Source organism: Neomonachus schauinslandi, chromosome 14, assembly GCF_002201575.2.
Source record: "Neomonachus schauinslandi chromosome 14, ASM220157v2, whole genome shotgun sequence".
Classification (NCBI taxonomy): Eukaryota; Metazoa; Chordata; class Mammalia; order Carnivora; family Phocidae; genus Neomonachus; species Neomonachus schauinslandi.
In genome coordinates, this window is record NC_058416.1 from 36,465,382 (window position 1) to 36,493,172 (window position 27,791).

At 40.3% G+C, this 27,791-nt stretch overlaps 2 protein-coding genes and 1 non-coding gene across 9 annotated transcripts in view; 2 read left to right on the top strand and 1 right to left on the bottom strand.

Moving 5' to 3' along the window:
• Positions 1-3,637, bottom strand: part of ELP2 (elongator acetyltransferase complex subunit 2) — a 48,756-nt gene extending 45,119 nt beyond the window's left edge. For 5 of the 7 annotated variants that reach the window (XM_044920908.1, XM_044920909.1, XM_044920905.1 and 2 more), the window contains exons 1-2: positions 3,472-3,629; positions 1,270-1,348 (exon numbers count right to left, since the gene is read on the bottom strand). In XM_044920908.1, coding sequence (XP_044776843.1) covers positions 1,270-1,348; positions 3,472-3,609 — 217 coding nt within the window. In that variant the 5' untranslated portion in view covers positions 3,610-3,629. Of the gene's footprint in view, positions 1-1,269; positions 1,349-3,471 lie in introns of those variants that run through there. The other 2 variants (XM_021686105.2, XM_021686104.1) reach the window with 2 other exon arrangements.
• A 161-nt stretch (positions 3,638-3,798) lies between these two features.
• On the top strand, positions 3,799-24,183 carry SLC39A6 (solute carrier family 39 member 6). The gene is made up of 10 exons (XM_044920893.1): positions 3,799-4,480; positions 6,620-7,354; positions 8,834-9,017; positions 10,026-10,195; positions 11,435-11,653; positions 16,339-16,444; positions 18,702-19,079; positions 20,301-20,381; positions 21,456-21,646; positions 22,953-24,183. Exons 2-10 carry the CDS (start codon positions 6,629-6,631, stop codon positions 23,103-23,105), a joined length of 2,208 nt encoding a protein of 735 aa, XP_044776828.1. The 5' UTR covers positions 3,799-4,480; positions 6,620-6,628; the 3' UTR covers positions 23,106-24,183.
• On the top strand, positions 22,162-22,234 carry TRNAN-AUU. The gene has a single exon. It is a non-coding gene; the product is annotated as a tRNA-Asn (tRNA).
• Positions 24,184-27,791: the final 3,608 nt, after the last annotated feature.

Below are 27,791 nucleotides of genomic sequence, written 5' to 3' on the forward strand. Positions count from 1 at the left end.
CCACAGTAAGTATATATAAGACATTTGAGGAAATTCCACAGGATTTCAGAAGCACTATCTAAAAGCAATATGTTAATTAAAAGTTCCTGAATCAAAGAATCTTAGAGATAAAAGAGACCTGGAGATAATCTAGTCCAGTAATCCTCAATTTTTTTGGTATCAGGGTTCCTTTACACTCTTAAAATTTTTTGAGAACCCCAAAAGCTTTTGTTTATATGGACTATATGTACCAATATCAACCACATTAGAAGTTAAACCAGAAATTTGAAAAATACTTTTTTATTAGTTTACTTAAAAATGATGATGAATCCCATCACATGTTAACATAAATAACATTTGTGGGGGGCTGGGGGGGGGAATCCCTATATTTTCCAAAACAAAAAATTAATGAGAAGAGAGGCACTGTTTTACATTTCTGCCCATCTCTTTAACATCTGACTTTATTAGAATACAACTGGATTTTCGGGGCACCTGGGTGGCTCAGTCGTTAAACGTCTGCCTTCAGCTCAGGTCGTGATCCCAGGGTCCTGGGATCAAGCCCCACATCGGGCTCCCTGCTCCGCGGGAAGCCTGCTTCTCCCTCTCCTACTCCCCCTGTTTGTGTTCCCTCTCTCGCTATGCCTCTCTCTGTCAAATAAATAAATAAAATCTTTAAAAAAAAAAAAAAAGAATACAACTGGATTTTCATATCTGCTTCTGTACTGAATCTGTTGCAGTATGCCACTGTGTACTTGAGACAGAATGAGAATGAAAACTATGACTAACTTCTTGTATTATTCTGAAAATAATTTTGACCGCACAGGTGTTGTGAACCTCTAAGGTCACCTGACCAAGTTCAAGCATTTACTTTTCGGGTGTTACTAAGGTGTAAACTGGGGTGAACAGAGATGCAATGTCCTGCCTAAAAACGCAATAGCTTGTCTGTGGCAGAAATAGATCTCAAGCCAAATCCTCTGAATCCCAGCCTGCACCCCAGCACAGGCCCTGCTTACAGGCTTTCAGTCAAAAACTGTGGACAATGGAGAGGGTCTAGCCAGAGTCAGGGGCTGTCTCTACCCTCATCCTAGGCACTGCTATGTTATCCATGGTTTAGTTCTATGAAGTACAGGTCAGATATTTCACTGGGCATACTGTTTTTCTTCTGTTTTCCAACCGCATAATATCAGATAAGCTAATGTTAAATTAACACAAGTGATAAAAGAAAAATGACGAATAATACTTTATCAGAAAACAACTGAGATCAGCTTTAACAACTAGATTAATACTTACAACCGTCTTGTTTACAAATCCACTGTACGCAATTGACTCGAGCAGTGTGACCATTCAGGTTGGTAATAACAACTCTTTTCTTTACAGAAGAAAACACCAGTTAGTAAATTACAATTTATCCTACAGAAAATTAATAAACTAATAAAAGTCAGATATCAGTGGTTTTGATGCTAATAAAGTTCAGGATTACTTCAAACCAAATCACCTCTCTTAATTCATAAACTTTAAACCATCCATTCACTCTAATGTGTGTCTGCATTTTCCACCACTCCACATTTCCTATGTCCTGTGCTCTCAGCACACTGAGCTCTCCGATCTTCATCTGCTGGCTCCTACTAATCGCCTCCATCCTTCTCTACTGGAGAGCCTGTCTTGACACCCCAGGCTAGACAAGGTAACTCTTCCTTGTGTGCCCACAGGTCTCGGCCTACTTCCACCATGTTTACACCAATCTGAGGGCTTTATTGAGCAAAAATTCCTCAATAGAGGAATTCACGATTACTGGATTCAAATTCATGACTCAACTTTGCATACCATGGCTGATCAGGTGTTGGGTCCTTCAACCTTAATGATACAAAGTTACCAGGCCACAACTACTTCCTCCCTCAAATAGCAGATCCTTTCAGGTCGTATAGCCAATTCCCAGCAGCTTCTTAGACTGTTGCTTTCAGCAAAATCCCTCCACATTTGGGCTTTCTTTACTTCCCACACCGGTGAGGATATTAACTCTCTGACTACAGTGCCTGCCTCTTCAGAGCCCCTTTCTCTACTGCTAATAGCACCAACTTCCTATTTGCTTATATGCCAATTGAAATTCTCATGATGAGAAAAAAGTATGCAAAGTAAATGTGAAAAAACTAGTATATTTCACACAAGTTATTTGAAGTTGTGGAACAACTTATCGTATTTCCCTGTCTCTCTCACTAGATTAAGAACTGCTTGATGGTCAAGAATTACTACCCTTTCTCTCTGTGTCATCACCACCCAGTCCAGGGCTAGCCCATAGAGGGTCCTCAAAAATTTGGTGAATGAGTATCACTCCAAAACTTTATTTTAGCATCTGACATGCTCTTATTCCTATATTTAATTAAGTGCCCAAACAGCAAATATTTAACAAAACAAAGTACTTATTAGGCCCAATATACTTTTCTGGTAAGCTAAAATCCCCTAACATGACCACCAAGTTATCATTAGAAGTAAAAATGTAATGGAAGACACAGGCACAAATACATTAAATGGCTGTAGAAAGATGGGCTTCTACAGCTGAGTCGGCCCTTGGCTGACTGACTCGGTAAAGTTTACAGTTGGTTTCGTGCTTTTGTGCTTTCTCTTGCCAGTTAAGAATGCACTCGGCAACAGAGATGGCACGCAAGCTCAAGACACGGAAAATGAGTACAACTATTTCATATATAAATTTGAATGTGAAAAGGTTATAAAAATAATGGGATTTTTAATCAAACTAATAAAGCAGTACAAGAAATATAGATAGCTATTTCCGGCACTGCATTTTCATTTCTAACACTTAGTTTTGTTTTTTTTATACTGAGACTCTTTTTGAGAAGCAACACTAATTGTATCGTCCAAAATTAGACAATGAGAACAGAGTCATAACAACTCTGGGAAGAATGCAAAAACTAGGCACTTGAAAAGTTAGGTAGGTAACGCACCAAGAGAATAATCAACTGGCTGGGTGAAGTTCAGGGAATGTGTTAAGTCCTGCTTTATAACCACTGCTTAGGATCCCTAATCCCTTTGACCTTTACCCCAACAGCGCCTTCAATGTCTATTCCCAAAGCCAAAATAAAAGTGGTATTTCTTTGAAACTCAATACAAGCTTATTAAATAAGTCTGAAGGAAAATACAGAAATGAGCACCTGTGATTATGGCTTTCATCCATACCTAAATTGCAAATCCTTTAAAACCCAAACTAGTTAACAGTATGACAGTTCCCACGGAAGGCTTCAGAAAAGGTCTTTCAGGTGGGGTTACGTGGGCCTAACAGGCCACTGGCAGGACCTGGTGATCCCAGGCTGTCGCGGCGTGCGAGAGGACAAGGAGTGAGTCCCGCGCGCCCATGGGAGACTCCTCGCCCACACAGCCTTCCCGCCGCTCCGCAAGAGCGTCTACAGTCCGCCCCGAGCGCACGCAGAGGATTCGAACCCCCGAAGAACATGGAAACGGGCGTCCGGCCACTTCTCCTACCTGAGGGTCATAGAGCACCACGGAACAGGACGTGCCGAAGGCCAAAAGTCCTCCGGGCCCGGAGCTCCAGCTCAGAGCGCCCCGCACCCGGTTTGGGCAGCAAAACACGTGAGCTATCTCCAGCACCGGCGCAACCATGCTGCTGGCTGGGCCGCGGCCGAGACTTGGGCGCGCACTTCCGCCCTCGGAACGGAACTACTCGCGCGGTCGCCTCTCCCGCTGGCGTTATCCGCACCGCGTTTCAGAGGCGGCCGAGGGCGGGGCGGAGGCGGGTACGCCCCCGCCTCGCCGGGCCCGCCCCTTCTCCTGCCGAGAGTGGTCCTCAGTGTCTGAGCGCAGCTACCAGCTTTCTTCTGGATCGTGGCCCAGCGCAGAAGCACAGCCTCCGTCCCAGGAACGAAGGCCCTACTGGAGTGGCTCAGCACCTTCCACAAAGACCCGGGGCTCGTGTGCTTGTCAGGAACGTCCCGCTGCCCCTCACGGCCAGGGTCCCAGTAGCAGATGGGGCTGGCCGGGGGGCCTGGAGAGCGAGTCTCCGGCCTCAGAAAGGCGCAGGGCCGCGGAGGGGCTCCTAGAAAGGGCCCCCAGCTAGCTGGTGTCGGCGCTCACAGCCCACTCTGACCGCGCCTCTGCCCCTCCCGCTCCTGCGAGCCCCGTGGCGCCGGCGAACAGGCGGACACGCGGATCCGCCTGACCGGGACGGGGTTCCGGGTCGCACTGCGCATGCCCTGAAGTCATGGCCGGCGGAGGCGGTGGTTCGCGGCGGCGCGCTGCGCGCGGCGGTAATTAGTAATTGTCCTCCTGCTCCCGGGAGGCGAGGCGTGTGGGGCGCGGCTTCCCGGTGGCTGCGCGGCGGTACCCCGGCCCGAGGGGCAGCCGGGCAGATGAGACCGCCGCTTCTCCGTGCCCTGTAGAGGTTTCTCAGAGAGAAGCACGGACCGGTTCCGAAACCTCCGGACCGCCCGCGGGGAGCTGAACCAGCGCGCGGGGACGGCGAGGCCGCGGAGAGGTGAGTCCCGCAGGTCCGGGAGGGGACAGCGGAGAGGGGGAGCCTCGCGGGCCGTGGAGGCCGGACTTTCCCAGTTTCGGGTGCATAGTTGGGCTCCGGGGTGCAGCGAAGGACTTTAGAAGGAAACGGTCTGTCCTGTTCATCTCATATTCGAAGAAGGTACTGTCGTGTTTAAAAATAAAAAGCTTTTGGAAGCAGTTTTGTGTCCTCTTTTCCCATTTTCTCCACTCGCCCCTTTTTTCCAGGCCCTTGTCCTTCGGCTTTTTTTTTTCTTGTACACATGCTGGTTTGCAGGGAAGATCCGCCGGCCGGTCCGCGACCGCCTTAAGCATCCTCCCTCTCCATGCGGAGAAAGGCATGGAGCTGCCCCCTGAGCCATCCGTCTGTGCGTGTCCCCACCCACCCCGCTCCTTGCCTCTCTCTCCTGCGAATGATTTCTTAATCTTTCTCTTTTGCGTATTAACTGAATTCCCAAAACTTCAGGCTCTGACGATTCTTCTTTCAGGAGTCTAGCCGTATGGTAGTTACATACTTCCATTTTCCACTGCAACAAATGACAGTTATGGAGCACCTGCACAGACATTCGTTCATATGGTTTCTTCAGTCATCCGTCAAGTTATGTATCATTACCAGCTTTTCCTGGTGCAGGAAACAGCTGAAAGTGGTAGAACTAGGTTGCCCCTCCTTGCTCTCTAGCTCCGGAACCCGACCCCTAGATTCTTTGGCTGATGGCAGATGAATTTGGTCACAATCACCATCCATCAGTGGTGGTGGACGTCTGCTGGGTCCTGAGATATCAGTCCATCTGCTTCTCTGGACTATACCTTCTCTTCTTTAACTGAGTTCTGCTTTTCAAGGCTCAACTTGATTTATATATATAAAATGGTCTCTTTATTTTTTTTATTTTTTACTTTTTTAAAGATTTTATTTTTAAGTAATCTCTTATGGGGCTCAAACCTACAACCGCTTGTTCAAGAGCCGCAAGCTCCACTGACTGAGCCAGCCAGGCGCCCCAAGGCTCAACTTCATTCTTCTCTTTGGAGTGTAGGCCTTTGGTTCCAAATACTATTGTGTGGATGAGTGATGATAGTCTGTGATAAAATTTTCACTGTTTTATAGCCACATAAGAACGATACATTTTTTTATGAAGTTTAATTTACTTGAAGAGGTGTTATTTTGCAGGCATTCAAGAGAATGAGATCAATCTATATGTACCAACACAGAAAGGTGTCATTTGTTGAGTAGGAAAAAGGACACATCTATTTGAGTATGCGTAGAAACTATCCTAAGGGATAATACAAGAAACTGGCAAAACTAGGTACCTTTGAGGAGTGGGATTGGGGGAGAGAAGCCTTAAGTTGATTTGTATATATATATATATATTTTTTAAAGATTTTATTTATTTATTTGAGAGAGAGAGAATGAGAGACAGAGAGCATGAGAGGGAGGAGGGTCAGAGGGAGAAGCAGACTCCCCGCCGAGCAGAGAGCCCGATGCGGGACTCGATCCCGGGACTCCAGGATCATGACCTGAGCCGAAGGCAGTCGCCTAACCAACTGAGCCACCCAGGCGCCGATTTGTATATATTTTTAAAAAGGTTTAAATGTGAATTATCCTGAGATTGCCATTTCTAGTTTTTTTATGTTATTCTATTTTTTTTTTATTTTTTTTATTTATTATTTTTCTTCTAGTTTTTTTATGTTAAAAGATTATTCTATAAAATAATGATGATGGTGGGGGTAGTTGGGTTTTGTTTCAAATCATTGTTCTTACCTGGTGATCCCTTTTGAGGGTCCACAGAAGCAGTGATAAGTTGCCAAGTATGTCTGTGACCACATGAATCTCCAGTTTCTGAATTACTATTGCTTTTGCAGTGCTAATTATGGTCTCAGCACGCAGTTGTTCTCCAGTTGTTTCAAGTGTTTTAGCAATGCAAGGGTAGAGCCTAGGATTCTTCATATTTTCTTTATGTATATATGTAGTTCTTTATATTTTCACAGTATGTAGCACTAAATCAGTCACACTAAATGATGCTCTGTAAACCTTGATTATTTGATAGCAGTTTTCAGCATGAGATTTCTTAAGTTTTAAATTGTTTTAAAAGTGAAGGCAAGAATTTTTTTTTTCTGTCTTCTCTAGGAAGGTGCAATGGCGAGGAATTTATCTGTAATCTTGATTCTGACCTTCACCCTGTCAGTCACAAATCCCCTTCATGAACTAGAACCGGCAACTGCTTTCGCTCAGACCACTGAGAAAATTATTACGAATTGGGAATCTGGCATTAACGTTGACTTGGCAGTTGCCACACGGCGACATCATCTACAGCAGCTTTTCCATCGCTATGGAGAAAATAATTCCTTGTCAGTTGAAGGGTTCAGAAAATTGCTTCAGAATATAGGCATAGATAAGGTTAAAAAAATCCATATACACCATGACCACGACCATCACTCTGACCATGATCACCACTCTCACCGTAATCATGCTGCTTCCAGTAAAAATAATCGGAAACCTCTTTGCCCAGACCATGAGTCTGATAGTTCGGGTAAAGATCCCAGAAACAGCCAGGGGAAAGGATCTCACCGATCAGAACGTGCCAATGGTAGAAGGAATGTTTTAATCAAGGATGGTGTTACTGCTAGTGAAGTGACCTCAGCTGTGTATAATGCTGTCTCTGAAGGAACTCACTTTCTAGAGACAATAGACACTCCAAAACCTGGAAAATTTTTCCCCAAAGACGTGAGCAGTTCCACTCCACCCAGTATCACAGAAAAAAGCCGGGTGAGCCGGCTGGCCAGTAGGAAAACAAATGAATCTGTGAGTGAGCCCAGAAAAGGCTTTATGTATTCCAGAAACGCAAATGAAAATACTCAGGAGGTAAGATGGATGTTTTTCATTATGCCTGCTTGCTTGTCCTGTCATTGCCATTCTATCTCTAGTTGCAAGGAGTGTGAAGTAAAAATAAAATGATGTTATTGAAAAGGGAATTTCTACTTTCTCATCCAGGCACTTGGCCCAAAGGCCCTTGTCCCTACTGTGTTGTAAACATTAATGATAGAAAACTTGGGGGATAATTTTTTTGGTAAGAATGGTGCTGGCAGCTAAAACTATTTTCTAATATGGAATTTAAAATGAGTATGGAAAGCAGTAATCAAGGATATTTGGATAAAGTTTTAGAAGGTAAATATTGTTAATGAAAAGTAGAAAATGGGAGGTCAAAAAAGCAGGAGTTAGAATCCATGTTTTAGAGAAAGGTGTGGCTGAAGGCACAAAAGAAGGCATGGAGAACAATAGTGTTACCTCCTTGAAAGAGGGCTCTCAGTGACTTGGGGAGTGCTGAAACTGGAGAGGCTACCAAGAACCATGTGCTGGACAATTGAAAAGTCTGGGAAGTGAGGTTCTGAAGTCACGTGTCTTCCTAGTCTAGACTTCCTGACTGTACGCAGTTCTTCTTGGCTGAGAGATGTCAAGAGCAAGAAATTAGTTAGTATGCATTAATAAGCAAAACTTAAAGAGTACTTTGTTCAAGTCATCCTATGACTGTACCAATTCCGGAATAATCCTAATGGTCATTCCCATAGTGACACCGGTAATAAAGTTTGGCTTGAGTAGTATTGGCCAAGAACTATGGGAATTTAAAGTAACTTCTCAGAAGATGAGAAGCAGGTGCTACTGCCAATTTTTTTTGTGTGAGAAGGGGAGCTTAGATTACCTACAGGGGATTCTTTTCAAACTAAGCTTGTCATCTAATTAAGCTGTTGAAACAGCTGCCTGCTGGTACAAGTTTGTTTTATTAACCAGCCTTGCCCTCCGCAAGAGTAATTTACATAATTTAATATTCTCTCGTTGTAGAGCTTTTGCCAGGTGTATAGACAGAACTGAGCTAAGTTTTGCAAGTACAATCATTGCTGGAAGAGTGACGTGTCTTGGGCTTGTTTAGGCCACGTAGGGTAGCTTTAGTACTAAAGCAACATATTTCTCAATCTCTAATGAACTCCATCTCAAAATTAAAGCTCATTTCCTTAATAGGTTTATACAGTGAGTTAACAGGCTTGTGAATGTCCATTTATCCTCAAGGTTATTCCACTCGGGGCTTTTTCTCTAGATGACTAGTGATTTACCTGCTTCTCCCAAGAAGAAGGAAGCAGAAGAGGTGGGATATCCCCATTGTGACATAGTATCTCCAGGGAGCTTGAGGCAAGTTCCAAAGTACTCAAGACAAAAGTTGGTTTTAATGCATTAACTTGAAAAAATAAGGAGCTTCAGTATGGAAAGGGTGTTATATCATCAGACAACTTTTTTGGATTATCTAATGGGAATGCTTTTTGGTGATTTTCACTGTTTTGTTTCCTGCAGTGTTTCAATGCGTCAAAGTTGCTTACATCTCATGGCATGGGCATCCAGGTTCTGCTGAATGCAACGGAGTTCAACTATCTCTGCCCAGCCATCATCAATCAAATTGACGCTAGATCATGTCTGATTCATACAACGAGTGAAAAGAAAGCTGAAATCCCTCCAAAGACCTATTCTTTACAAATAGGTAGTTGCCTTTCTTACATAAAAATAATTTCAAGTAGATACATTTATGTTGTACTTTTCCTTATATTTACATCAACCTATTCATTTTTCAGCGTAATTCCAAATATCTTTTTTTTTTTTTTAAGATTTTATTTATTTATTTGACAGAGAGAGAGAGAGAGCACAAGTAGGCAGAACGGCAGGCAGAGGGAGAGGGAGAAGCAGGCTCTCCGCTGAGCAGGGAGCCTGATGCGGAACTCGATCCCAGGACCCTGGGATCATGACCTGAGCCAAAGGCAGCCGCTTAACCAACTGAGCCACCCAGGCACCCCCCACATATCTTAATTGTTCTCTGCCTTGAATGTGAAGAAAGGAGGTTGGTTAGCCTTGCCTTAAGAAAAATAATAATAAATAAAACAGATTATAACTGAGGTCATCCCACAGGAAATCAGGGCCATTTGAAATTTGGGCTTTTTATGTTGTCACACTGTTTCAGAAGGTCAGAGTTAATATCTGCTATATTGGGGCCTAATTCTGGTTCTTATTAATAAATGAAACCAAGATCAGTTCTGCTATAGTGTAGAGCTGTGTTGCTCAAAAACTATGGTAAATAAATAATTGCTTTGTTTACTGAAGAAATCATTGAATTCCCGGTTTCTTTCATTCTTTCCTTTTTTTTTTTCCTTTTTTCTCTTTTTTTTTAACTCCTCTCTTTCCTAATTTAGCTGTATATGGGAGTCTAAAAGCTCAGTTCCCAAATGATCTAGAATTCATCGTTGGTAACCATTTTCTCCCTTCCACCCCCATCTGAAGTACGTTCCACCAGACTTCTGCTCTTTCCCAGGAGGGTTCAGTCAGATTATTCATTTGTACCAGCAAATGGTTATTGCCCTATTTCCACAGTCCTCTTCCACTGAGTTAGTATTTCTTTAGCTTAAGAAAGGCAACTTGCTTTTACAAGTTGCTTTATGCTACGCTTTTAAAGTTTATCGATTGTATAATTTTTCCTTTGCTGTGTTTTATTTGACAGCCTGGGTTGGTGGCTTTATAGCCATTTCCATCATCAGTTTTCTGTCTTTGCTCGGCGTTATCTTAGTGCCTCTCATGAATCGGGTGTTTTTCAAATTTCTCCTAAGTTTCCTTGTGGCACTGGCCGTTGGGACATTAAGTGGCGATGCTTTTTTACACCTCCTTCCACATGTAAGTACAGTCATTTGTCCTATCAGTATATTTTATTATTCAACAGTGAAAAAATTAATATATTTTTGGTTTGTACTAGAATTCTTTGTATTGATATACATAAAAGGTTAGAAATTTGGTTTAGAAGAGTTGATTTTAAAATATATTTGGTGACTGAAAGCTGCATTTTTGTACTAGATCTTAATATAGGTTCGTGGTTTGTTTTTTGCTTTTCTCTTTAAGGGAATTTACTAAATACCAACTAATTTAACTTTTTGGGCCCAGCTAATGAAGGAGACAGCTTCTGCTCAGATATTATTACTGTGACAGATTGCAACAATGTGAATTATCTGCTTACATTAATGTAATTGCCGCAGAAATAGAAACTGATTCTCTATGTACTCAAGAAATGAGTTTTCCTTTAGAGTTGAATTTATGTGTGTAATTAGAGATCCATACTCACTGACACAAGTAAATTCTTACATAAGTTGAGTAAAGTTTATTTAATAGCTCTGTTAAAAACTTAAAGTATTTGGATCGCATCTTTTAAGTTTCCCTTAAAGGCTTACAGGTCAGTGGGAAAAAGAAATCATTCCCAGAGCTCTCTACATAGCGCAAAACTGTTTTGCTGTGCTGCGCTCCCTCGGCCCCAGATGGCAGATGTTCAGGAATACTCGCTGCACCACGCAGCCTGTGTGTAGCGTGTATCCTGGGACCACCCCCATCTCACCGCTCTTGCTGTGCTCCACACTCGGTTCCCTGACATGCCCTCACGTTAATGCCTGTGGCAGACTGCTGGGGCAGTGCACCTGATCTCGGGTACCTGCCAGGGCCCATGACACACACTAGGCTTCTTGTAAGCGCAGTAGCAGGACTAGTATGGGCTTTTTCTGCCTGGAGTATAAACAGTAAACCCTGTATGCCTGTTGAGTCTGGGAGTTCCCTGTCATTTGTGGCCCTGGTAATGTGTCAAACATTGAAAATACCCGCTACCTGTATGAGAGTCGTTAGAGAAGGTGTCTGTCATCACGCTAAACCAATGTACACCGTTAAGTGCCTTAGGACATTATACATTAAGCTGTAGATCGCTAGCAGCCTGTGGGTCATTTTAATGTATTAAACTTCCCCCCTCAGCTCTGACATATCCCATTAATTGCCTAATTCTGAATGGTTTCATATTTGACCTTATTATCTTAGCCAATTTTTCTGACATGTGTGAAACTAATGAATTCATAAAATACATAACTGTTTTTCCTGTAGTCTCATGCAAGTCACCACCATAGTCACAGCCATGAAGAATCCACAATGGAAATGAAGAGAGGGCCACTTTTCAGTCATCTGTCTTCTCAAAACATAGAAGAAAGTACCTATTTTGATTCCACATGGAAGGGTCTGACAGCTCTGGGTGGCTTGTATTTCATGTTTCTTGTTGAACATGTACTCACATTAATCAAGCAATTTAAAGATAAGAAGAAAAAGGTAAGAAAAAGTACTGTGTATTTACTATGCATCAGACATTTATGTGAGTAGTATTCTAACTAGACTGTTAGCTGAGCTTGTCCAGCAGGTATGATCTTCATTTGAGAGGGTTTCAGTACCCTGAGGTAATTTTTGTTTCCAGAGGCATTCATGGAAAGCTGTTCTCCATCTCAATAACCCTGGAGTTCTCTATTTCAGTATTCCCTCCAAACTCCCAAGAGGGTAAGAATGGTGAAGGATGAACATTTGTGTAAAACCAAACAAGGCACAAACAAAGCCTTGAAGGTCCAAAGCATCATGATTACGGCCTTGATGGTGGAGATGGTTTCTTGGATATATATACCCAAATTCATTGATTTATATACATTAAATGTGTACACCTTTTTCATTGTCAGTCATACCTCAGTAAAGTGTTGTGGTTTTTTGTTTGTGTGGGGTTTTTTGTTTTGTTTTTTGTTTTTTCTTAAATAGGCTCCATCCCTATCATGGAGCCCGATGTGGGACTTGAACTCACGACCCGAAATTTAGACCTGAGCTGAGATCGAGAGTAGGACACTTAACCAACTGAGCCACCCAGGCACTCTGTGTGTTTTGTTTTGTTTTTTAAAGAAGCATTATGGATACACTGTTGGTATTTATTGGTAGTTATGATTAACTGTTGTGATTCACTTTAATTATTCATCCAGTAGCTGAATATTCTGTTGTGTTTCAGAAGGTTTGTGACTTTCACAGTTTTGTCCTTTGCAAATTGCTGCCAGAAAATAGTATGAAGTATAGGCTCTTTATTTCTGGTAAAAACACCCCATGAGTCGCCTGTGGTTATCTGGCATCTCTTAAACTGATGTGACCAGGCAAGTCAGTCAAAAGATTGTCCTAATGGGAACTCTTAAAGAGGATACGTACACATCTTAGACATTTTAATTTAACTTAAAACATTTGTACATTCATATTCTGGTCATTTGATGTTGACCAAGATTTTCTTTGAGTCAGAGCTCTGTATGATCTTTTTTTTTTCTGTAGCCAGGCTACTTCATCTGCAGTCTCCAATTTTGGTTTCTCTCAAGTTGAGCAAGAGGTTACACACTTGGAAAGGTATTCAAGAGTAGAATCTAGGCTTTGTAAATTTTATGCAGTGGTTGCTTTACATAACTTAATAGTCTTCTTTTTTTTAACAACTTGCCTTTGAATCTTTCAAAAGTATTCAGCTTAAGTTTTCATAGAAGTAACTATTCTCACCATCATTTCACAGTTTGAGTTACGTGTAATTAAATTGTGCAATTACAATAACAAGCCTAACTGGCATGAAGATGTTTGAAAACAAATGTAGTTGATTCTTGCTGAGCACAGAGCTCACTGTGGGAAACAAGTGTGTGTGTGAACAGGAGAGTTGCCTCCTTCTCCATCCTGTGAAGATTTGCCCTTAGAGATTTGACCTTCACTAAGACCTCAAGTTACAAATTGTGAACCTTCTCTTTACTGGACCTAAAGTTAGAGGAAAGAAGTGAAATGAGAATAGCTTATTCTTAATCCAGAGAGTCCTCTTCCATGTTCCCATGATCCCAGGTGCTTCACTTGGACTGATTGGAGAGTTATCCTACTTGTTTACATTCCCTGGAATTCTTTCCGTTAAAAAAATATATATATTTTATTCTCTTTTGGTGGGGGTGAGGTTTGGAGGTTTGTTTGTTTTACTGTGGCTCTAGTTCACATGCCATCATTTCTTTAGCATGCTAATTTCAACTCAGTTTTCAAATTTTACCTATAGATAGCTTTTCTTTAATCTGGTACTCTTTAACATGGGACTCTTAAGAAGTAGGCTCTCTATGATTTAATACAGAACAATTTTTAACTCAGTGAGTTGTGAAATTAATCTTCTGTCATGACCAATGTTTTTAAAGGCAGCAGTAATATTACAGTATATTACATGTTTTACTATGGCTTACAGTCAAAGAAGTTTGATGATCTCTTTTCGAAAATAGTTTATACTGGAATAAAAATTCTTTTTTTTTTTTTTTTAAAGATTTTATTTATTTATTTGAGACAGAGAGAATGAGAGAGAGAGAGCACATGAGAGGGGGGAGGGTCAGAGGCAGAAGCAGGCTCCCTGCCAAGCAGGGAGCCCGACGCGGGACTCGATCCAGGGACTCCAGGATCATGACCTGAGCCGAAGGCAGTCGCTTAACCAACTGAGCCACCCAGGCACCCTGGAATAAAAATTCTTAAGAGCTAGGACCTCTGCTACATCTCCAATGCCTAGAATAGCATCTGGCACATGATAGTTAACAAACATTTGTTGAACGTATAAGAAACATTAAATGGCAAGTAAGCATAATTTCTACACAGACTTCCCACAGGAGTTTTGTAAATGTTACTTGTTCTCTTCCTTTTTAGAATATATTGAGTTTATCTTTTATTAAAGGTGTCCAGATCTTAGCATTACTCATTTAACAGTTTTAAATTACATTTGTTCTCTCAAAACAAAACAAAACCTCTTCATTATATGGTGAGTTTTGAGAACTTTTTCAGCCTTAAGGATTTTCCTTAAGATATCCATTCTGCATCCCTGGGAGATTCCATATATCATACCATATATGTCAATCTGAAATCTATATTCAAATTAGGGTCACATCTCATACTTGATATAGATAGTTGGACCTTTATAATAAGTTCAGCCTCAAAACCTTTTTTCTACCAGTGAAGGTTATTGCTCACACTAGGAACATGCAAGTCATCTATGACATCTCCCTTATCCTCATATCCAAGCTAGTTTTAGTGAATATATCTAGAGCCTTTCCATTTTCTCTCCCTCTTCCTTGCTATCATTCTAGTCTAAGCCATGTTTATCTCCCACCTGGGTGAGAGCAGCCACTTCCTAACTGGCCTGTCTGCAGTATTTTATTGTTTTCTTCTCCCAATCCAGAGCAGAGCAAAGTGATTTGTTTCAGTGGAAATCTGATGAAGTTGTACACCACCATTCAAAATCCTTCCTTCAGTGACTTCTTGATACTAGTAGGACAAAGTCCACACTTTTAACTTGGTTTGCATTGTCAGGGTCTCCTTCTGCCACCCAGCCTCTAGCCCCCTCTGTCTCTGACCTACTAAGCCCCAACCACCTTGCGCTCCTTTCATTTCTGGGATGGGGTTGGCCCCTTCCTGTTTTAGGGCCCTCCCACATGCAGTTCTCCCTACCTGGAATCCACCTCTCCACCCCTATTCCCAGCCCACCCTTCCCCCACAAACTCCTGCCTATCTTTAGGTCTTGGTGTAAGGATCACCTTCTCAAGGAAGCCTGCACTGGGACTTAGTTAGATCTTGTTATACACTCTCATAGCACTATGTGGTTTTCCTTTGTAAAACATATCAAAAATTGCCATCAATGAACTATTTAATCATTATATCTGTAAAGCCTCCCTCCCTGTGGGTGATAAACTCCATGAAAGCGGAGACCATGTGTATCTTTACGTTGTATTGCCAGAACTCAGCGTAGAGAACATTATAGGTCCCCAGTACTTACAGAATGAAAGAATTGGTTAAGCTATGAGTTCTAGGTCGTTGCCCAACAAGAAAGAAAGCGTTAACTGATGTGACATAAAATATCCTGAATTCATTTATTGTCACAAATATTGAAGTACTTTCTCTGTTGAAGGCACTAAGCTAGGGGTAGGTATAAAGATGTGTCTGTGTGCTTGCCTTTAAGAACTCTAGATTTAATCTAAGAACGTACGGATATTTTACATGTTATCAGAGCTAGAATGAAATCTCGGGTCCGGTGGTGATTGTTTAAGTCATATTCAAAAGTACTGCAAATAAGAAATCTATTATTTGTGTGACAATTTTCATCATTTTGAGTATTCTCTTCTACGTAAGAAAAGTAAGTAAAGCATTACTTCTACGCAAGTAAGTAATGTTTGATTTACATAAATCATACACAGGCACCAGTGTTCAAATGGTGATCTTTATGTTTGGGCTCAGAGATAAGGACAATAGCTCAAGCATGGTATTGAGGTAGTTAAAAACCTAGTGATAAATTTGAGGCTAACTAACCGAGATTTGTTTAAAAAGAGAAAGCTTGTTAATGGTGTTTTATTATAGGAAAAGTATTTTGGTTTTAATAGCAAACTCCTAATCAGTGTCACAGTATAGTTTTAGGTATGGGAAGTATGGGGTTTCGGTGTCCAAAAGAGGGATGGAGAAAACCAAGCAGCTGGTTAGCAGATCACTAAATGCTGGAGAATATGTCTCCAGTTGGTTCTAAATTGATAACCTGAGGCAGAGTTCAATTTTAATATGTGTATGAATCATCCAGGCATCTAGTTAAAATCCCTATGCTGATTCATTAGATCTGGGGTATGGCCCAAGATTGTTCATTTCTAACAGGTTCCCAGAGCACACTTAAAGTAGATGACCTAGGGGACACTGAGAAAGATGAATATGTGATTTTGCAACATTTCATATTACTGAAGCCTTGATGCTTCACCTTCCTGAGCAGTTGTTATGCCTAAAACACACGACTAGGTGCTGTGTAAGTTAACTACAGGCCCTGCCTGCCCTTGGAGGAATTTTATCCCAATAAAGGTCCTTTACTCTGTTGTCTTTCTCTGAGTCTTTTGCTTAACTGTTTGTTTATAATTGTACACATAAGCACATCAATGGTTTTAAAGTGTTGCTTTCCCTTGCCATTTTAGAATCAGAAAAAACCTGAAACTGATGATGATGTGGAGATTAAGAAGCAGCTGTCCAAGTACGAATCTCAACTTTCAACAAATGAGGAGAAAGTAGACGCAGATGATCGTAAGTCTTAACAAATCTGAGGGCTGGGGGGAGTTTATTATTCTGTGATTTGCAGGCAGTTTGGACTATCTGAGAGAGACGGGACCGTGTCCCTTTTTTTATTTTTAATTTTTTTAGTTTTGAAATATTTAATGCCTTTTTAATTGCCAGTGAGTAAGTTGTTTATATTTACATTTTTTTCTAATTTTTTATTTTGAAGGAATTCAAAATACAGAAAAGTTTCAAGAGTAGTACAAAGAGGGGTACCTGGGTAGCTCAGATGTTTAAGCATCTGCTCTCAGCTCAGGTCATGATCCCAGGGTCCTGGGATCGAGCCCCGCATCAGGCTCCCTGCTCGGCAGGAAGTCTGCTTCTCCCTCTCCCTCTACTGCTCCCCCTGCTTGTGCTCTCTCTCTCTCTCTCTGTCAAATAAATAAAATCTTTAAAAAAAAAAAAAAAAAAGTAAAAGAATTTGTGTATCTTTCATACAACTCCCAGTTATTTTACTTACCCTTATCATTCTGTTTCTCTCTGAGTACACATACACTTTTTTGCTAAACCATTTGAAAGTAAGTTACAGATGAGATGTCTCTGTATCCCTAAATATTCAGTATATGTTTCCTAAGAAAAAAGACAGTGTCTTATATAACCATGGTTCAGTTATTGAAATCAGGAAATTAATGCTGATACCATGTCATTATCTAGTCTCTAGACCTCACTCATGTTTTTCCAGTTGTCTTAATGATTCCTTTATATTTTCCCTCTAGCAAAAGAAAAAATTGGTCCATAGCATAGCCCAGGATCAAGTTGCCCCTCATTTGGGCTGTTTCTAATCTTTTTTAGGACTAGATTGATCATTTGGGGCAGAAGTACCACAATGTGGTATTGTATCCTCTACAGTGACGTCGTGTGCCACCTGACGTGGTGCTCCGCTGTGAAGTTACTATTTTTCCTGCAGCTTGACTATTAGCTTGGCATTTCTTATTGGACAGATTGAGTTAAGATTAAAATTTTAAATCAAACTCCTCACCATGACCTTCATGGTCCGACCCTGCCCTCCACTCTCTCCCACTGTTCATTGTGTCCAGTCTCACTGGCCTTCTTTTCATTCTGTGAGCACACCAGGTTTATCCCCGAGCCTTGCATGTCTCTGCTTGGAAGCCTCCTATCAGATCTTTACACAGATTCCTGCTCCCATCATTTGGGCTCAGAGGCCTTCCCTGATCACCCAAAGACAAAGGTCTCCCAGTTACTGTCCTTCTTGTTACCCTTTTCTGGTTTTCCCCATGCTTTCCAGTACCTCACATGACCTTATTTACACTTGTGTTTCCTTATTACATGTGGCTGTCGCCCCACAAGAACATAACTTGCTTGAATTCAAGTTAGAGACTTTGTCATGCTCCCAGGGTACCTGGCCAGAGTAAGTGCTCACGAGATAGTTCCCAGCTAACAAGGGAGAAAAACTGCCTAGTTGCTACTGCCTACCTGTACGCTTTCCTGCCCACCTTTTGTTTTTATCCTGCTTTTTTCTCTAAAAAGTAAGTAAAATGTTCTTGCTCTTCTTGTGTCTATTCTTTCTTCAACCTTTCTAACGGAGTCCAGTGAAATACTTAACAGTGAGAGGGAACTGCTGCCCTGGGACTGGACCACAGTGTCGGGAATGTGCCCGAGAAAAGTGTGATCCGTGCACAGGACAAAGGGAAAAACAAAACTTTATTGTTGCAATTTACTTTTCTTTGCACAAGTAGATAATAAATTGTCCTTGGTGATCGCTGTAATTCAAATGCTTGTTTTTCCTTGAACTTTACCCTCAAAAAAGAAGTTGGACAACAGGATTATGCGTGTTTTTTGTTTTCAGTATTTTTCTTAAATGTTTTTCTAAAGTAAGCATGTGCTGCTTTTATAATCGGGGAAAAGTTATCTTTTAAAATGTAAGGAGGCAGATATTACACTGCATGTTAGCTAAATGGAACTTAAAAACTTGAAAAAGAAAAAAATGTAAGAAGGCAGAAGAAATCAAGGGAGACTGTGGGGGCTAACCTTATTGGAGGTTAAAGTTTAAAATCCATTCTTAATATGTGAGACCATTTAATTTCTAAAATTCATTAAAACCTGCTGATGTTTTGCATCAGCAATACTCTGTTTAGTTCTGTATGTGAGAGACTTGCCATGCTCTAAGATCTCTTTTGACTTTGTCAGTGGGAATGTTTGAAATGTATCCAAGCACATTAACAAAGCCTTCTGACTTTGACCCATTGTCCTTTATGTTTACACCTAGGACCTGAAGCCTATTTACGAACAGACTCCCAGGAGCCCTCCCACTTTGATTCTCAACAGCCAGCAATCTTGGAAGAAGAAGAGGTCATGATAGCTCATGCTCATCCACAAGAAGTCTATAATGAATATGTCCCCCGAGGGTGCAAGAATAAATGCCATTCGCATTTTCATGATACGCTTGGCCAGTCAGACGATCTCATTCACCACCATCATGACTACCATCATATTCTGCATCACCACCACCACCAAAACCACCACCCCCACAGTCACAGTCAGCGCTACTCTCGGGAGGAGCTGAAGGATGCGGGCATCGCCACGTTGGCCTGGATGGTGATCATGGGCGACGGCCTGCACAATTTCAGCGATGGCCTTGCAATTGGTACAATCTACATGTTTGCTTCTTGTTGGCTGACTCTGAAAATGTCACGTTAAACCACCAGTCCCCTCTTAACGAAGAATAGGGTGATTTTGATAAAGCTAATAACTTCTAAGGTTATCAAAATGTTATTTCTTCTGTACCTACCTTGACAACGAAGTACTTAATGAATGTTACATAAGATTAAGTGCTACAAACTGCTTACCCCATTACCTAAGTGGTAACTCTCAAAAGTTGTTTTAATTTGTAGAGTCTTAAAATCAAACTCTAACGTGTATGGAGCATGTGTTTTTGTGGGGTTTTTTTTGTTTTTACATTAGAGTTCCCTTATCTGCCGTATAAACAATACTAAGGTACAAGACACTTTTTTCCATCATCTTTTATACTGAAGGAATCTTGGCATATCTGATAAGTTCAGTTACCAAAAATTTTAGAGAGTTTTTGCTATTAAATTGTTCTGTCACGATCGAGAGATAACAGAATACTTACAATTTATAGTAAGTTGGTGCTGGAAGGAGCAGTGGAAATAATTACAGGTAAGGCAGTGGAGGCCTGGCAAGGCGAACCACTTGCCCAAGGAGGCAGTGTTGTTTTATAACCAGGCGGAGAAGAGCCCAGGCCTTGGCTCCCTGGAAGCCTGGTGCGCTTCCTCCTCTATGTGCTGTGCACAGCGGAAGCAACAAAGGAGGACATGCACATGCTCGGTCATGCTTTATAAGCGATCCGTTGTATACAGTGTTAGCTTTTAAAATGGAGGGAGTTATTTGTCTTAGACTTTCCTTATTAGACAGTGAAAGAATGAATGTAAACAAATCTAATTACTTAGTGAATTCTTCTGAGGCCAGTGAAACATACGTTTTTGTACTCTTGGACTGCTGCATTTTCTTCTAAACCTTTTAAATCAGTTTATTTTTTACATAAATGTTTTATGTGATAACAGTTACTTCTCAGGTCTGTGATAAGATCCTCTAATCACTCTGAAACATAGTGGAACTTTCCCTTCTCGGTTGTACCTGCTTATGCTCCACTGGGAAATTTAAACCTGATTGAATGTAATCTAAAATTACTTGTAAAGATGCAGAGTGCAGCTGGGAAAGTTCTGTTAATTCATGACCAGGATGTAGTTTACTTCTTCTACCTCATTTTGTATGCTGATAAGATTTTTTTTAAAAAAGCGCCCACAAAATAATGTAGCCAAACTTTCTCTGATTGATTTTTACCCAGGCGCTGCTTTCACTGAAGGTTTGTCGAGTGGTTTAAGTACTTCTGTTGCTGTGTTTTGTCACGAATTGCCTCATGAATTAGGTAAGAGAACCACACAAACAGTATTTTCCAGGGGGATGAAGTATCCTAGCGTCACTGGCATTTGCTATTGATCGTTCCAGCAAGCTTCCTCGTAACTTTCCTGCCTTCTACTAACCTAGCTACCTTTCTTTTCTGGCTGAGTATAAGTTTGTTTCCAGCCAGAACTCTGACCAATTGCCTCTGTGGGATTGCCAGGGAGATACCTGGGCCGCCTCTCTTGTCCTCTTATCCTACCAAATGCCTTCTTATACCAGCATACTGGTGACATCAGTGATCATTATCTTCATACCTACAATATGAATAAGACCACGGGATTCAAAGAAATCATCTTCCACTAACAGAAAGAAATCGGCAAAGAGACTCTCATTGGAGCTAAAGCAAAGGGAAGTTGATGAATTGTGTTTTGAGTATTTTTCTCCTCTGTCACCAGGATTTAAAACCTTCCTAGAGTTGTTCTGAATCCCAGTTCATGTCCTTGTTTTTCTTCTTATAGATTGATATTTGCAACATACCTGTGAGGCCATTTTCAATTTTGTTCCTTGGCATGTACTGCCATTCAAAAGGCCTCCCATCTGCCTGCTGGATGCTTATAATCCTCAGCATCTGGTTTATGTTCCACATTCTAGATCCTTCATATTCCATGATGCCCCCCTTAGCTATTCCCATCTTAATTTCTCTTTTTATCCTTTTATAACTAGAACCTTAGACTCTTTAGCTTTTAATTATAAATTGCCTTTATCATTTGATGATCATTTTATGTGTGTTCTCCACCCTCTTCTTTGTGCCCAATTACAAGCTTGTTGAAGTCCGTGCAAGAGCACAAATTTAAGTTCATGGCATTTATCATTCACTGACAGAGTGGAAGCCTTAAGAAAAACTTTGGATAAAAAATACCTTAATTTATAGAGCTGTTAGGGTGATTTACACTAACACTGTTACCCCTGGAAATTCTTTGCTGCTTTCTTTTTCCTTCAAAAAAATAAGAGAATTTCCTAAATTGAGAAGTTTCTTAGGTATATGTCTGAAAAGTGATTTCTTTCATTACTTTGTCCCCTTTTTTGTTTTCTGTTAAAGGTGACTTTGCTGTTTTACTAAAGGCTGGCATGACTGTTAAGCAGGCTGTTCTTTATAATGCTTTGTCAGCCATGCTGGCTTATCTTGGAATGGCAACGGGAATCTTCATTGGTCATTATGCTGAAAATGTTTCTATGTGGATATTTGCACTTACTGCTGGCTTATTCATGTATGTTGCTCTGGTTGATATGGTAAGTTTTTAAGAAGTCTAATTATAGTGTTGACTAACAATAAAATAAAATGTTCAGTGAAACCTCTTTAAAAAAAAAAAAAGATTTATTTATTTGAGAGAGAGAGAATGAGATAGAGAGAGAGCATGAGAGGGGGGAGGGGCAGAGGGAGAAGCAGACTTCCTGCCGAGCAGGGAGCCCGATGCGGGACTCGATCCCAGGACTCCAGGATCACGACCTGAGCCGAAGGCAGTCGCTTAACCAACTGAGCCACCCAGGCGCCCCTTCAGTGAAACCTCTTTAAAAAAAAAAAAAGATTTATTTATTTGAGAGAGAATCCCGGGGTGGGGGGAGGAGCAGAAGGAGAGAGAATCTCAAACAGATTCCGAGCTGAGTGCTGAGCCAACATGGGGCTCGATCCCAGGACCCTGAGAACACAACCTTAGCCAAAACCAAGAGTCGGATGCTTAACTGACTGAGCCACCCCCAGGCACCCCCATGAAACCTCATTTTTAAAAAGGCTTTAGTTTAGGGGTGCCTGGCTGGCTCAGTCAGTAGAGCATGTGACTATTGATCTCAGGGTTGTGAGTTCAAGCCCCACGTTGGGCATAGAGCTTACTTTTTAAATAAATAAATAAATAAAATTTTAAAAAGGCTTTAGAGTAATAAGTGAGTCTTTACTTGATAAGGTAGTATAGAAAATACAGGTTCTTTAGAGTTTATCTTTTTGGATTGTTGATCACAAGCACACCTTATCCTGCCTAATTACAGATCACAGAAATATCCACCCCTTTCTGATGCGTCTTTTTGAGAGTAGACGCTCAGTAATCAGGCATTCAACTGTGTATAGATTTGTTGGAAACCCAGCACAAGCCACATGTTGTTGGCATACTGTGTGTACTTCAGAATGCTCATAATTTCCTTATTAATGGACAAAGGAGTTACTTATTTTTGTCACCAAAGTCCACATAACAATCCCATCCAGTCTGATTGCTAAAATTTTATTTTATATGTGAATTTCCATATCTCCGAACTTAGGTAAGCCACATGTTATGTTCGGTTCAGCAACAGGCAGTAACTAAAGCAGAGTAATCAGTATAGCTCTTCATTTCATAGTGGAGCAAACCGAATAATCATTGTGAATTAAACTGCTGGGAAATGCTATGTGACATTATTAGCTAGAGTCAGTATGTATATGGTCCTGTTTTAAGGAGTTGGCTCAGTATATCCAGCTACATATAAAGCTAATATTACTGCCCTGTAAATTATTCTAAAAACTAATCTGTGGTTCTGAAAACTTAAACATTGCTCTTGTTTTTTCTTTAAGGTACCTGAGATGCTGCACAATGATGCTAGTGACCATGGATGTAGCCGCTGGGGATATTTCTTTTTACAGAATGCTGGGATACTTTTGGGTTTTGGAATTATGTTGCTTATTTCCATATTTGAACATAAAATTGTGTTTCGTATAAATTTCTAATTAGGGCGTAAATGCTAGAATAGCTTAAAAAAGTATTGCTGTCTGTAGTGACGAATAGGTCATAGGGAGATGAGAGTTCATATGCTGTGATATGCAGCCTTTATGGTTAGTGGATTTTGTGATTTTTTTTTTTATTGAATATTTCCATTTGTTATGCTTATAAGGTCAGTTATGGTGGTAACACAAAGGTACATTTTAATATTTAAGTTATTCTATTTTGGGAATATGAGCTATAGGTGCAGTTTACCAATTTTACCAGTTTATTGTATAAACAAGAGATTTGGCATGACATATTCTGTATATTTCAGGAAAAATGTCTTTAATGCTTTTTCTAGAACTAATTTAACACAGTAAGCCCCATGCTGGATGCCAGGCCTCTGAAGAACTGTTGGCATTTAGGAGTAGGGATACACACAAAGCCTGAGATACCAATAAAGCTCATACTGAAGTTTAGCTAAGAAATAAAGAGAAAAAAAGAAGAATCTGTAAGAATTAAGGCACAGATTTCTTACCAAAAAAAAGTCACAAAACTGGTTACAAAATAGAAGAAAAAATTTAAATTAAAAAGGCAGTATTAGTATAGAGTACATTCATAAAACATTTTTGTCAGAGTAAAACCACAGTGAGCACTTTTTACTAATTTAGTTGTACATTTAACTTTGTATAATAGAGAAGTCTAAGTATATTTAATGAATTCAAGCAATATATAGCTTAACCAAGAAATTGGAATGTTAAAATATTTGTGTGGAGTTTTACCAGATGAGTATGAGTAAGTCTATGTATGGCCGGAAAACTTGGGTGTTGAATGTTCTGGTTATCTGGTTTACCAAATGTCGGCATATTAGAGCTTTGAGATAGGCAAGGACATGAAAACCATACTGACTAAAATTTGACTCCTTGGATTCAGAAAATACTTTGGTATCTTTCAGTGCTTCAGTGTAGTCGTTATGAGCAATTATCATTTTTATATGTAGTACTTTAGACATACTAGGGCTGTCTGTGGCATTCTCTAGATGTTGCTTTTCTACAAAATAAATTCCCCATGTCAGCTTGATATCATATCCGATTTTCTTTTTTTTTTTTTTTACATAATTATTTAAGCACATAGCTCATTAGTTTTAAGTATATTCACATTGTTGTGCAATGGGTCTCCAGAGCTTTTTCATCTTGCAGAACTGGATCTCTATACCCATTAAACAACGACTCCTCATTTCCTCCTCCCACAGCCCCTTGTAACCACCACTCTACTTTCTGTCTCTGAATTTGAGATGTCTGATTTTCTTGAGTACCATCCAGATTATAGTATACTTATCAATTCACTTATATTATTGGGTGGCCTTACTCAGTTTTAAATTCTTTACCACAAAGACACTTCAAAAAATATTAATCCACAGTTTGTTCCAAGCTGCCCCTAATTGTTCTTTTATAACAACCAGAGCCTTAAAACTTGAGAAGCATTGATACCCTATACTCTAAAGAGAATTTAAAAAACAAAATAAAATGGACAAGACCCTAGACCCCACTGAGGGCCTACTGAGAGTCAACTGGACCAGCATTTCTATTCCCCAAGCCAAGTGAAAGGGATGGATATGGGTAACAAGAGAATGACTTGGATTGAGGGTGCCTCAAAGGATGACCTGAGGCATCTCCTCCAGATGAAGAATTACTCTGCTTCAGAATTCTGCCCACAGACCTACCTTACTGCTGCTAGATCAGTGCAAGATGAGGAAGCTCTGGAAGAGCTGAAATGTTCCTTGAGTTTGGGGAGCACAGACTTGCCTTTTCACAGATTCTGAAGGTAGAAGATGTGCTGGACCAACCCACAAAACAGAATGAACTGGAAAGATAGTTCCCACTCCAGGTTGAACTCCGTAGTGGACACATGGAAGATTTAAGTAGTTAGTTTACGTGGCTTCATATAGGGGGAGACTGGAGATGAGGAGAAAGTGCCGGAGCTGTAGAATACGAACCAAAAGCTGATCTCTAAGGGGAAAGAAAACTTAAAAGACTGATAGAAAAAATGCACAACTAACAACTTGAAAGAAAAAGGCCTATAGATAGAGGGACACCTGGGTGGCTCAGTCAGTTAGGCGTCTGCCTTGGGCTCAGGTAATGATCCCAGAGTTCTGGGATGGAGACCCACGTGGGGCTCCGTGCTTGGTGGGGAATCTGCTTCCCCCACTTCCCCCCTCTGCCCTGCCCTCTCCCCCTGCTCGTGCTCTTTCTCAAATAAATAAAATCTTAAAAAGACCTACAGATAGAGTAGATTATGTATACTTGAGAATTTTATGGATTAATATTCTGAAAACTATATTTACTAAGAAAAAATAGAAAGTCAATTACTGTTAAAATAATCACATCAAAATTCTTCCATTCTCTTCCCAAACAAGGCACTGTTTGCTGTGTTTTACCAAAACTTCAAGCAGCACATAAATACCTAGCTTATTTAAATAGTTTCTGGGATTAGAAAAAAAGAATGTTCATCATGTTAATTGAGGGTAGTGTAATCTTGAAACAAAACCATGCTGGGAAAGGCAATCTACCTCAGACCCTAAGACTCCCTATACATTCTTGCTAGCTCTGTCAACAATGGAGGGCCCTGACCACTCTTTGCTCAGGCCATTTATTAGTGAACAACCTTGAAGGATGAGGTCTGTGACAAATATCAGGCCTTGTGTAAGAGGCGAATTCCCCAAGCTCAGCTGCTGCACAAATTCACAGCATGTGCAGCATCCACCTGAGACCTTTCACTTTGCTACCATGGGATTAGGGTCCAGAGGTACTATGCAAATGCTTCTCATGCTCCTTGCTATAGCGTGAGCAATCAAGTCCTTGTCCCAGGAGTCTCATGTCTACAGCCATTATCCATGAAACATAACAGGCTAACTTGCAGCTTCTAAATTGGGTAAAATTTCAGACCCTCCCAAAAACTTCACAGGATCATGTGGGAAAAGCAGAAGTGAATACAGATAGAAGAATCCTAAATAGCAAGTCAAACTCAGTATATAATGTAATCAGGTAAGGTGATGCTAGGAATGCAAGCATGGTTTACCAGAAAACCGATTTCTATAATATACTATGTTAGCAGATTAAAGAGAAAAAACTTAAAAGTCATGACTGAATCAAAAATTGAATAATTTGGGAATAAAGGAAAACATTTTAGCATATTAAAAGTACAACAAACTTTAGGGGTGCCGGGTGGCTCAGTCGTTAAGCGTCTGCCTCCAGCTCAGGTCATGATCCCAGGGTTCTGGGATTGAGCCCCGCATCGGGCTCCCTGCTCAGCGGGAGGCCTGCTTCTCCCTCTCCCACTCCCCCTGCTTGTGCTGCCTCTCTCGCTGTGTCTCTCTCTGTCAAATAAATAAATACAATCTTTAAAAAAAAAAAAAAAGAAAAGAAAATAGGAGGGAGCACTTGCCAATTCATTTTATAAGGCCAACATTACTCTGTTATCAAAACCAGACAAGAATAGTACAAGAAAACCATAAGAAAAAAAACATGATCATATCAATTGATACAGAAAAGATATTTGACAAAGGTTAACAGTTATGATTAAGAAAAAGCAATAAAGCAAATTATAGATCATACCATACTTATTAATAAAGGAAAAAAATGCTTTCCCCCTAAAATTGGATATTAGGCAAGGTGTCCACTCTCACCACCCATTTTCAACATCTTACTGGAAATCCTAGTCAGTACAATAAGGCAAGACAAAATAATTAAAATGCATATGGATTGGAAAAGATAAAATTGTTCCTAAGCACAGATGACATGATCCCAAGGAATCTACAAAAATACTTCCTGAACTAATAAGCAATTTCAGTAAAGTTACAGTACACAATGTCAACAACAAAAATCACTCATATCTCTATTTTTGGCAATGAACAATTGGAAACTGAAATTTAAAAATAAAATTCAATTTAAAATAGCTCCTCTCAAAATGCAACTCTTAGTTATAAATCTAACAAAACATGCTGAAAACTACAAAATGCTGATAAAAAAGAAAACTAAGTGAAAGACACCATTTTCATTGATTGGAAAGTTCAACATAGAAATAATTTCCATTTCAGTCAAAATTCCAACAGGATCTTTTCAGGTAGACAAGCTGATTCTAAAACTTACATAGAAAGGCAAAGGAACTAGAATAACCAAAGAATTTTGAAAAAGAATAAAGTTGATGGAATTATGCCAACTGACTTTACAACTTACTATAAACCTACTATAATCAAGACTCTGGTATTGGCCAAGGGATAAACACATAAATTAATGGAATAGAAAGAAGAGGCCAGAAATAGATCCACACAAAGATGGCCATTTATTTTTTAGAAAGGTGAAAAGACCATTCAATGGAAAATTCAGTAGTCTTTCCAACAAATAGTTTAGGAACAGTTGAACATTTGGGGCAAAAAAATAAACATCTACCTAAACCTCACAACTTGTACAAAAATTTACCACAAATGGGTCATAGATAAAAATCTATGAAACTTTTAGAAGAAAATCTTCATGTCCTGAGGTTAGGCAATGTTCTTGGACATGACACCGAAGCACAGTCTATAAAAGAATAAAGTGACAATTTGAGCTTCATCAAAATTGAAAATTTTTGTTTATGAGAATGCAAAAGAGAAACAGACTGGGAAAAAAATATTTGCAAATCACATATTCAAAGAAGTACTTGTATCTAGAATA

What these genes read in the sequence shown, in the direction of transcription:
- SLC39A6 (XM_044920893.1), top strand. Translation starts at nt 6,629, where the DNA reads ATGGCGAGGAATTTATCTGTAATCTTGATTCTGACCTTCACCCTGTCA. An exon ending in CAAATGAAAATACTCAGGAG is followed by an intron (nt 7,355 to 8,833) that starts GTAAGATGGATG and finishes TGTTTCCTGCAG; the next exon opens with TGTTTCAATGCGTCAAAGTT. An exon ending in TTAAAGATAAGAAGAAAAAG is followed by an intron (nt 11,654 to 16,338) that starts GTAAGAAAAAGT and finishes TTGCCATTTTAG; the next exon opens with AATCAGAAAAAACCTGAAAC.